Below are 12,663 nucleotides of genomic sequence, written 5' to 3'. Positions count from 1 at the left end.
CAAACTTTTTAAACAGGGGGCCAGTTCACTGTCCCTCAGACCATTGGAGGGCCGGACTATAGTTTAAAAAAAACTATGAACAAATTCCTATGCACACTGCACATATCTTATTTTGAAGTAAAAAAACAAAATGGCAAAAACACCCGCATGTGGCCCGCGGGACCGTAGTTTGAGGACGCCTGGTAAGGTGTTCTATTTGTATATTTAAAAACCTGCCTAACCAAGTAAGATTTTCTTGTTGGTGTGTATTATATGCATGTATTTCATATGCATTATTATGTATGCATTATCATTATATTATGCATGTATGCATACACTATGATTTATATATGTATGTAGTACACTTATGTGTATACGTACCTTATATGTAGACACGCAGTGTTTGTCTACATATTCCATGGATATGTGTACAAGGCTTTGTGGAAAGGCAAGGCCAGCAGTAACAGAAACTGTCACTGGCAACATATTTTTCTAGAAAGTTATGCTAGGTAGAGATGAGACTTGAAGAAAAGGTCTGTGGCAGCCAACACCCTTGTGAAGACCGGGTGCAGACACGGGGAAACGTGGAAGCCTGGCCCGTGGTCTCCTCCAGGCCCTCCGTGGAGATCCCAGTGTTTGACTGCATCTGCCCCAAAGCAGACAGCCGGCCTGGCCTGCTCGACAGCACCTCTAATGCAGCTCGCAGCCACGATTACCTCCCCTGAATGAAACCATCTCAGGCACGGACAAGAGGATGGAGGACAGTGACTTCATTTTTTTATTTAAAGAAAAGGAGCGAGCAAGAAAGAATATGACTTATAATAAGTCCAGGGGAACATTCTGTACCCATCTCCTTTCTGATTAGAGAGGTGGCGTGGGCCTGGCTCATTAGGCGGAAGTAATGAGCCAGACGATGTGCCATCTCTAATTAGAGAAAAGATACAGTAGGTACAACTGTACCTATAAATTGATGGAATAAAGAGAAAATTTATTTTTAAATATTCTTTCCTCCTTCAGTTCAGTGATGCCTGGAACTTAAGGAACTTAAGGAGAAAGCCGTAATAAGAACTAAGTAACATTTGAAATAAACCCTTTCCAGTGATATATTTTCTAATCAGAAGCTAAATTTACTTTCACACAGTTTGGAAGTGAATAGCACACTCGGTCCGCACCACCCTTTTGAAGCATGGCTCCCACAGTTAGGATACTGAAGTATAAGCAACTCATTTCAACCCCAGTATGCATCGCGGACAAATTTATGGGGCTATTGAATACTTTGAGCAATACTTGAGCAATAAAACACTTTCAGAAGTACTAATGGGGATTAAATATTGAAACAAGGCTCCTAAGATTTAATGTGTTATTAAGAAATTCTGCATGCAGAGTACTTTGTAAAATTCTTCACTATACTAATTACTGACATAGATGAAAAATTCATCAAACTGGCTCCTTAATATTTATGTGTTATGTTGCACCCATGTTTATGCCTTTCTTAAAATTTTTAAATATTTTTAAATGTCTTTAATGCAAACGTATCAGGCCTCCCCAAAACTGGAAAAAAGACATGCAGAGCATAACATTCTTAACATGTATGAGCTTTTCCAAATAAGGAAGACATTCCAGAATATGGATACAAACACAGAGCAAATGAAATGCAAATGATAAAGACAGGTGGAAAGCTACTCAAACTTACTAATGGCCAAATAATTTAAAGAGGCATCCGACGATATTTTTCAATGAGAGAAACGGCCAAGGTAAAAAAAACGAATACTTTCTAAGGTCAGCTAGTGTTTAAGGAAGAAAGTATTTGCCCATATTTTAAAATATGGGCAACAGGAGGTAGCCTGTTGTTAAGCATTAGGGCAATCTGTCTAATATGCATTAAAATATAAGATGATCATATACTTCAACCTAACTTCTATGGACTTATGTTAGCAAAATAAATATAATAATATTAACAATAGCATTAAATCTCAATATGGTTTAGTATATACAAGGCCCAGTTATAGTTATTCATTTATTCAATAAATATTGAACAACTTCTATATGCCAAATGCCAGAAAAATAGTCATGCTTTTCATGACATACCTCATGTGATCCTCAAATGAAACTGTAGTATCATTATCATCATCATCATCATTTTAAGTCTGGGATAATTACAGTTTAGAGACATTAGAAAGGTGACCCAGGTCACATGGCTAGTAAGTGGGGAAATGGGATTCGAACTCAAGTACACTGATACCAAAAGTATAAGGTCTTAAGGAACTCCACTATCAGACAACTGCTCAAATGTGTGCATGTGTGTATATGTATATGTGTACATATCATTGTGTGTGTATGTGCATACGAGATCAATAAATACATATACACAGTGTTTTCTATCAAATAACTGCCAATATAAAAATATTGGAAATAACAGATGTTCATTAATAGAAACAAGTATAAGAAGTTTTTGTTATAGCTATACAATCATGCACACTGCAGTTATTTTAAATGAGAAGGCATGTTAACATGAAAAGTTGTCTATAACATATAGAGGGAGAGTATTTTTAGAGGGCTCAAAGAAAGCCTTTGTACCATAATTTCATTTTGGAAAAATTATATTTATAACCATATTTCTAGGTATATGTACTAAAATTTTTAAAGTATTATTTTTGACACAGTAACAATACAATCAAATAAATAATTTTCTGAAGGCAGAATCTTACCACTTAAACTCTGTCCTATCCGCGTAGCACCAGAGGCAAAATCTATAACTGAACCACTTAGAGTTTGCACATCAAAAGCTGTGCTGTCCTCCTCCAAACCATTGATGAAGAAACTGATTTTTGTCTGATGCACCTGGAAGAAATTATCACCGTCATTAAATTAATGGCATATCCTTCAATTTTGTGATAACTACATTTCAGTAGTATTTCTCAAGTTAATTTTCTATTTCTCCATTTTCTTCAGTTGGTAGGACAAAGGAATTTATTTGAATGGCTCAATGATGTATGTCTGTGTTTATATAACTAGGTATAAGCCTACATACTGTAGTTTTGGACTGTGATGGCACCTACCAGTGCATTCACCGGCTCACACAATTGTTTGTCCTATATATTTAACAGCTCTGACTGCCACGCTTTCATAAGTTTTTGAAGATATGTGGTTTCTTTAATTACTAAAAGTGGCATAGCCATATTTGAAAATAAACAAAAATGAATACAAAAATGAGAAATAGTCACAATCAGACATTCCAAATATATATATATATATATATATATATATATATATATATATGGCATAGATATGATTCAATTTAAGGTGCTAATGCAAAATGCTTCATATAAATATTTACTTTCTCAGGTGTTAATAATTCTCAGCTGTACCCTCCCAATATAGAATAAAAATAAATTTGCCAATCTTTTTTTTAGGCTAATTATTTTAGCAACCTAATAACTCTCTACACAGGCATTAGCAAACTTCCTCTGTAAACAGCCAGAAAGTAATTTTCTTTTATTTGCAAGCAGATGATTTTGTGGCTCAAACAATCCAGGTCACAACTGTTCAGTTCTGCGGGTGTAATAGGAAACCAGCCATAGACACACATCAATGACTGAGCACAGTGTCTCCCAGTAAAACTTTATACAAACAGGTGGCCAGCGGGTTTGTTGCATGGGTTCTAGCCTGGTAATCCCCTGATTCACACCATCCAACCTTATGAAGTTCTCTTTGTGTGAAGTGATCCCTGAGTAGCAATGCAAAGTTTCATACAGATTACTTCACAGATGATATCGCTAGAAAATCCTCAATGACTGCATCCTTCCAAATAAACTGATAGGCTGTTTTGACCTCAACTTTAGTCTCTACAAATAGTCCTGTTTAAGTGCTTTTAAGTTAAATGTAAAAGGAATAATTGATACTCTAATTAGTCCAGGGGCTGACTTGGCCAACAAAAGCTGGTAAGGTGGATGGGGTCAGGAAAGAGAGAGAGAGAAATTTAATGTCTTGTAGTTGAAATGTTTAGAGGCTGACATTTTAATAAAAAATATATCAAATCATAGCATTCAAATGCTATTCTATTAAAAATGCCTCACAAAAATTGATGCAAACAATTCTCTGGCATCTTTAAATCATGTGACTGCCTTAAGAACCCTTTGAACAAACCTTTCCAAAACAAAACAAACAAAAAATCTGAATGTTAACAAAATAATTACTTGGTAATATTAATTCATAGAAAGTTTTCTACTATGGCTTTTCTCAATTCTATCAAACTCTTTCGTTTACACCAGGTTCTTTTTTAAACCCCCTTTCCCAATGTTGCATTTTACTTGTTTGTAAAACAAAGCTTTAACATAAAGACCTAAACACACTCACACACCAACTCCTATGGGTCTGGATATATACCTCCCCGCTGAGGGAGAAGAGCTGTATTTTTATTTATTTATTTTTTTTGCATCCCATTTTTTACAGCCTGTTACTGTCATTTGGTGTTTGACTGTTATCATTATAAAAGATACCGGCTTTTCTACTTTGTTATTTGTAGCATTATCTCATGTTTTACAACATCTTTGAGCAACACGCGGGGCACATGAAATATCACTCGTGGAAAGTTCTCGATGGTATTAATGCATAAAAAAGAATGTGGTTCCCTCTCCACTGTCTCTGCCCAGCCAAAAGCTGATGAACAGCCAATTTTCCTTTATCACATTAGCACAGCCATGAGGGAAACCCATTTGTTCTAGTCAGCTACACTAAAGATACTATTACCAATCTAACATATACATGTTTTATATCAGCAGTATTCTCAGAGCATGAGCGCGCCGGCCATATATTAACACTAGCATGACAGTTTATTTAAGAAAAGAAAATTGTCTCTGTAGAGGGACAGAAGTTAGAAATGTATGGCGAAAGCTCAGTGTCACTGGTCTAATAAAGGCAATAATTCTCCGGCTTGCTTTATGGCAGGTAACACTCCTGTGACGGTTCTGTCATATCATTCAAATAGAAATGTTGTCTTTTACAAGTTTAAGTGCACCTTTATTTGGAGGCAGATAGAAAGCATGTTTTTGATTTTCTGTGTTCACTGTATTATATCTGCAGTCAAGAGTTCAGGACCTTCTTTTTTTCTTCTTTTTTTATCAACTCATCACATATTTGCTTAGTGGAAGGATCCGGTGTCACATGCAGTGAATTCCAGGAGAAGGTTTTCACTTCCTTGGTGCTTAAAAAATGATTAAGGATGATCCCAAGACACTCTGGCCCGCTGTTCCTCCCGCTACCAAGCGCCTTCCTGTAAGTAGGATGACCTCTTCTTTGGTGCTCCGTACTGTGCTTTATGTGCCAGGATTCTCTGAACGACTTTGCAATTCTGGTTCAGGGCCCCATCCCAGGAGAACCGAGAAGACGAAGGTGGCTTTTTGCAATAGCTCATTCTGATGACCCCCTTGCCAGTTATTTAGGGGAATAGAAATCTATGCGATAGAATCCCTGATTTGTGAAAAGAAAGCCCTTTCCCACCTATCTCATTCTCCGCCCCTGTGAGAATTAGGGGAGTTCACCCACGTTCCTTGGTGTGGCTGCAAGGAACGAAGTGGTAAAATCAGTAGCAGCTGCAGAAAAGCCTTAGATCTTTCATAAGAAATCCAAAAACACGCTGGAAAAAAAGACACAGGGGAGCAGGTCATTCTCACGCCTTCCTTCTCTCGGGGTTTCACATTTTAGTTTAACCTTGTTGGTCCGGTTTGTATCCCTGTGACAGAATGTACGCATTGACTTGAGCACAAGAGTGTGTTAGATTTGTTTAAGTACAATTCCTGGCCATTCTTATGTGAGTATAATTCAAAATTCCAGAAAGTCATACAGTAGATATCTGAGAAACTACCAAGGGAGGGAAAATACAACCAAGTCACTGCCCACAATCACCTACCGGTGCTACTGCAAGGTCAAATCCTGGTTGTTCCTCTACACCTGCTGGCCACCAGCACCGAGAGGAACTGCTGATGGGGGGTGGGGTGGGGAAAACCCTGGCGGAGTACCTGCTCTGACTTCCTTGCCTGGGGAAATCGTTTTATCGTTTTCCTGTCACCTGTATCCTCCCAATTTAAATTTAATTCAGTAAGGCGTCACCCCCATACCCACACTGGCCCTATGAGTTAGACCAAGAGAATGAAGTCATCATCCTTTCTCTCAAGGAGCCCATGTGTATCAAACAGCAGAGTCAGGCTTCTCAGACTACCCCTCTGCAGTGCTGTTAACCCAAAATGAGGACTCGGAGGTTCCATCGCTCCAGTATTCTGCTTCTGCAGGTTTGGGGAACCCGTTTGTCTTTGAACAAACCTGCACAGACTCCGTCATGGGATAGGTATATGGACTGTCTGGTGGTTAGAGCTGGGGCTAGATGAACGGAAAGATACTACCTTATAACTTCGACGCATAAGCCCGAGCTCTAACCACTGAGATCTCACCAAACAATCTGTATGCCTTTTCCATGACAGAGACTGTGCAGGTGCAAAGAAAGATGTCCTTCTCCCGTGTCTTCGGGATATATGTGTTTAGTTTCTGCAATCTTCTCAATACGGCATGGTTTGGGGTCTCTCTCCTCCTAAAATGTGGCTCCAGAAATACTCAAATCTCTATGTGTGGTCTGACTTGCCAAATTAAAACAGGATTATCACCTTAATCTATTCCAAAATCGCCTGTGAGATTTCTGGCAATGACATCACGCAGCCCAAAGGGATACACTAGGTAGAGCTGACTATTGGCTAAAATGCTGTCTTTTTCCACTCACTTCCCTGCCGAAGCACGGCCGCCCACCCTGTCCCCCGTCCACAGGCAGCTCGTTTTGTGGAGCCAAGGACAGGGCTTTCTATTTATCCACGTTATATTTCATCTTGTTCCATTCAGCCCATCGCGCCGGGCTGTCAAAATCTTTTTGAACGCTCTGTCTGTCATCCAGAGTATTTACCAACCTCCCAGATCTGTGTCATTTGCAAATTTGATGAGCGTGCCCTACGTGCCGGGCAGATGCTCGATAACTACGAACTGAATGATTGACTAATTGATACTCCAAAAATAAAACCACCAACACAATCTACGCTGGGTCACAATTCTGAGCACTAAAAAGGGCACCATTTTTGAAGAGATGAAATATGTCACATGGGGACTCTTCGCCTTTGCAGCGTGACCTTGCTCCTCACTCACATGAGTCTTCCTCTAATTATTTAATTATAAATAAATCCTCCAATCTATTCCATTTCCGCTATTAAGCTCTCTCTCTCCCTCTCCCCTCTCTCTCTCTCTCTCTCTCTCTCTCTCTCTCTCTCTATATATATATATATATATATATGTATATATATATATACACACATACATACATATATATGTATATATATATATACACACATACACATATATATATGTATATATGTGTGTGTGTATATATATATATATATATACACACACATATATACATATATATATGTATATATATATATATACACATACACACATATATATATGTATATATGTGTGTGTGTATATATATATATATATATATATATATACACACACACATATATACATATATATATAGCTTAATAGCAGAAGCGGTGAGCAGTGAGTAGAATACACACACACACACACACACACACAAATAATATAAAAAAAGCAGTTGAGGCAATTAATCCTAGAAGGTTGCTTTGGCAGAAATTAATCACAGGGGCTGCCCACAAATATCTGTGATGTGCACATGTCCTCATTACTACATTGAATCACTGAACAACTGCTTTTAGCTTCTTTCTCTCTTTTTTTTAAAAATACATTTTATTGATTTTTTTTTTTTTTTTTACAGAGAGGAAGGGAGAGGGATAGAGAGTTAGAAACATTGATGAGAGAGAAACATCAATCAGCTGCCTCCTGCACACCCCTCACTGGGGATGTGCCTGCAACCAAGGTACATGCCCTTGACTGGAATCAAACCTGGGACCCTTCAGTCCGCAGGCCAACGCTCTATCCACTGAGCCAAACTGGTTAGGGCTAGCTTCTTTCTCTTTGACTGTAGGAAAGATGCATAGGAAATTGTCTTCATACACAGACATGGTCCTCAAAGATACATCTTGTTTGTTTTTGTTTCTATTTTTTATTTCCCATGAGCATATATATTCTGTTTTAACACTCAGTCCTCTCCCTGGACCCCCATTTCCCGGAACTCCTGTCCTCGCCTCACCACCACCACCACCACCACCACCACCACCTCCCTCTCTCTCTCTCTCTCTCTCTATCTCTCTCGCTCTCGCTCTCGCTCTCGCTCTCTCTCTCTCTCTCTCTCTGGTTTTTCCTCTCTGAGCAACTCAGACAAGCCGGGCCCGGGGAGTGATCTATGCCTAAGTGTGCTACATTTTCCGAGTGCCTATGATCCTCTGGGTTTGCCGTTCTCCCTCGATATCTATTCAAGCTCTCCATATATTACAACTTCCTACAAACAAGCCTCCAATGGAATCAATCTCTAAAAATTTGATAGAGGAATGCAAGTAGTTTTCTTTGTCCTGACTTGGAGGGATATGAAACTCTCATGGCTGCTTCTTCCCAAACTATTAAATTACTCTCTTCCTCTCTCTACTTCAAAAAAGAAAAGCTATTACTTTACACATACAGATGATGGAAAACCCGCCAATGGTGTGATTTACTGTCCATTTCCTAGGTAATAGGGGTAGATCCCAATCACTTTCTGTAGATACTGCAAACCCAGAGGTCCTACTTTCAAAATAGATCCAAAATCCACTCACTGCTCACCACCTCCCCTGCTACAACCCCGGCCTGAGTCACCACCACCTGCTCCTCTAGATTTTTGTACTGGCATCCTATCTAGCCGCCCTGATACACTCTGTGAGCTGCAGACAGCGACCCGAGGGTTCTTTGCTTAAACAAAATGAGAGCATGTCAGTCCTTTGCAAAGAGACCTCCAATGAGTTCTCATCCAGAGTAAAAAAAAAGTTCTACAAGCTCTCCCCAGTCCGTCTCCCGTGCCCTCAGGCTTATTTCCTGGTCGTACGGCCTATGCTCTCTGTTCTGGCTACATTTCCATCTTCAGATATTCCAGGAACTTCTTTCCCTCAAATCCTTGTATTTTCTAGTTCCACTCGTTGACATTATTTCTACAGACACTTGCTGGCTTATTCCTTCACATCCTCCAGATATTTTCTCAAATGTCACTTTATCAGAAGCTCTCCTAGCTACCCGATCTAAATTACAGCCTGCAATCCTTACTAACCCCCCATCCTATACAATTATTCTCTTTATCCACACCTAACATATTGCATATTTTACTTATTTTTCTTTTTTTATTGTTAGTCCCCTTTCCCTGCCCGGAATATATACTCCACAAGAAGAGGTTTCTCTTTTGCTTTTGCTGTGTTGTTCACTGCTATTCCCTCATTTCCCAGAAGAGTAATAGTAGCAACTTTTAGGAACCCATTAAATTTTCATCTAAACTAAGCAAAGTCTGGAATTGGAGAAGATAGGGAATAAGTCAGCTGTAGGAAAGGGTGAAACACAAGAAACAATGGGAAGATGCTTCAAAGTTACCCCAAGTCTTTCATTTATGCTGATCATTCCCTCTGTGGTGAATTTTAAATCACCTCTCATTTTCCCCAAATCTTTGCTAGCTGTTTAAATCTCTTTAAATTGTGGTGATAAAGTTGCATACAATTAAGTCCCCTGAAGCCTGAAGAAGGATAATAAAGGGTGGGTTTCTGCTTCCACTGCCAGGGAGTGAGCCAAGGCCCTCCCACAATGTGAACTCACTCCTGACCCACGTCAGAGGGTCATCCGTCAAGCTCTCAGCACGTAGATGGACGTACAGGAAATCATTCTGTGAACAGTCCAAAACCTAACCCGTGCCAGGACTCGATTGATGTCTTAAAAGATCCTGAGAGTCATTTGTAAGTTGAAATGGAGTCTTGCCAACAGTTAGTTTCCTTTCTTTTATCCCCTTCACAACAACAAAACCTGAGATGGTATCAATTGGGGCAAAGATTTGGGGAAAAGTAACAGAGGTAATTTAAACATTCACATTACCATCTGAAGAACGCAGTACTAGCAATTAGGTGACCAGATTCAAACAATAAGCTTTCAAAACAATAACATGTGGCAGTTACAACAAACTCTGACATCCATTTAAAAAATATATATGTTTTTATTGATTATAGAGAGAGAGGAAGGGAATGGAAGAGCTAGAAACATTGAGAGAGAAACATCACCAATCAGCTGCCTCCTACACACCCCCTACCAGGGATCTAGCCCACAACCTAGGCATGTGCCCTGACTGGGAACAGACCCAGCGACCTCTTGGTTCATGAGTCAGCACTTAACCACTGAGCCACACCAGTCAGGCTCTGGCATCCATTTTTTAAAGACTTTGTTTCTACTTCCCATTTTCACCATTTACTTGGATAAAGCTGACCTGATTCAAAAAAAAAAAAAAAAAAAAAAAAAAAAAAAAAAAAAAGTCCTTCAATGCAGACCAAATTTTTCTGCATGGAGTATCCCATGCAAGTTAAACCACCGAAGACCAACACTATGCCATTTAGGTGATTTTCTTCAGATACAGAACGTTATACAATTACTAAAATTATAGTAATGCACCAAATTCGTGCACCAAATTCGTGCAAGAGTAGGCCTTCCTTCTCCCGGCTGCTGGCACCAGCTTCCCTCTGGCACCCGGGACCTGGGCTTCCCTCTAGCCACCTGCAGGCACCTGGGATCCGGGTTTCCCTCACAGCCCTGGCTTCGTCTGGAAGGTCATCTGGAAGGACGTTGAATCTAATTAGCATATTATGCTTTTATTATTATAGATGAGACCAGGAGTTTGGGGTATAAGAGTTGTGGGAGTCCAGTCTGCATTCTCCAGGCGGGCCAAAGTACCTTAGCAGTTAATGAGGTAGATCCTGCCTGGGCAGTGACTTCAGTAGGTAGACACAGGATCTATTAAGCACTCAACAATACCCTATGCAGATCCTCAAGTGTTAAAGTCTATTTTAAAGCAGCACTTCCAAAATGTGTCACAGGGTTTGCAATGTCCTATGCTAACAGAGACAGAAGTGAAGGACCTTATTTGAACATTTAATCTAAAAAGACATCTCCACCCGCCCTCCCTCCCTCTTCCCTCTCCCCCATTATTACACTGTCTGTATTAGGGATGATGAGGCAAGATTCTGGTGTGAGAATCCAACTCAAATGTCTCCTTGAGTACATAAGGCTCTCCTGGCCCTCTGACCTTCTCTTTTGTCCAAATCTCCTGAGAACCACGCCTGAGTCACACAGTAACTAGCTATTGGCTGAATAGCATTATGGAAAAAGGGGAAAAGTCTTTGCCCAGAATTAACTACCTTCTGGCATGATCCAGTTACCTGGCTCTTTACAGTAAAAAAACAACACAATTCTATACATTCAACTCAGGGAACATAATTATTACCATTATTCTCTCCAAAAACAATCTAACTTTCATGTATATAAGGATGCCCAAAGTATGTCTCCAAGGTGAGAAATCAATGAAACAAGTGTACAGCAAGTACTCATAATTCTTTTTTTTTTAATTTAATTTATTATTTAACTAGAGGCCCGGTGCATTAAATTCATGCGCATGGGGGGGGGGTGGTCCCTCAGCCCAGCTTGCACCCTCTCCAATCTGGGACCCCTCGAGGGATGTCCGACTGCCCGTTTAGGCCTAATCCCAGTGGGATCGGGCCTAAACGGGCAGTTGGACATCCCTTTCACAATCCAGGACTGCTGGGTCCCAACTGCTCGCCTGCCTGCCTTCCTGATTGCCCCCACCTGCTTCTGCCTGCCAGCCTGATCACCCCCTAATCACTCCCCTACCATCCTGATTGATGCCTAACTGCTCCTCTGCCAGCCCAATTGCCCCTAACTGCCCTCCCCTGCCGGCCATCTTGTGTCCACATGGGGGCAGCCATCTTGTGTGTTGGAGTAATGGTCAATTTACATATTACCTCTTTATTATATAGGATGTGTTACATGTCTCTTTATTCCTCCACTGACTTCTCCCTGACCACCCCCAACCCCAAGTCTGTGTCTACTGGTTATGCTCATATGCATGCATACAAGTCCTCTGGTTGATCTCTTATCCCCCCACCCCTTTCCTTCCTTCATTTGTTGGACAGTCTATTCCAGTGGTTGGCAAACTGCGGCTCGTGAGCCACATGCGGCTCTTTGGCCATCGGAAAACACAGATATTTACATTACGATTCATAACAGTAGCAAAATTATAGTTATGAAGTAGCAAAGAAAATAATGTTATGGTTGGGGGTCACCACAACATGAGGAACTGTATTAAAGGGTCGCGGCATTAGAAAGGTTGAGAACCACTGCTCTAAAGTGATATGTAAGCATCTCCTCCTTAAGGCTTTTATCTTTCACTGGAAATCCAGTAAAGTTGTGTCTTTTGGTTCTGCTGCTTTTTGGGTCTTGCTGACAGTAACCAACTAACTTGGTGGCTTTTGTTGTTTTGTAATGTAAAAAGTGCCCCACTCTGTGTGTTTTAATATTTTGCCTTCAAGTGGAAACTGCAAATGCACAAAGGGATTCCCAGTTATGTAAGACTCAGAGGATGCACTTTTATGGTGAACGCAGTGAACAAGAAAACGCCTCACTTGCACCATGAAAGCAGCTTTCCGACCTGTCACCAGG

General features: G+C 40.3%; 1 protein-coding gene across 1 annotated transcript in view; it reads right to left on the bottom strand.

Annotated features, from left to right (window-relative positions):
* The window catches only part of USH2A (usherin), a 407,070-nt gene that overhangs the window by 377,347 nt on the left and 17,060 nt on the right, over nt 1–12,663 (bottom strand). Inside the window, exon 3 of the mRNA XM_054712927.1 lies at nt 2,688–2,820. Within this exon, the coding sequence (XP_054568902.1) occupies nt 2,688–2,820 (133 nt within the window). The remainder of the gene's footprint in view (nt 1–2,687; nt 2,821–12,663) is intronic.

This window comes from Eptesicus fuscus, chromosome 24, assembly GCF_027574615.1.
Source record: "Eptesicus fuscus isolate TK198812 chromosome 24, DD_ASM_mEF_20220401, whole genome shotgun sequence".
Taxonomy (NCBI): domain Eukaryota; kingdom Metazoa; phylum Chordata; class Mammalia; order Chiroptera; family Vespertilionidae; genus Eptesicus; species Eptesicus fuscus.
This window is presented reverse-complemented; position numbering and strand designations above follow the sequence as displayed.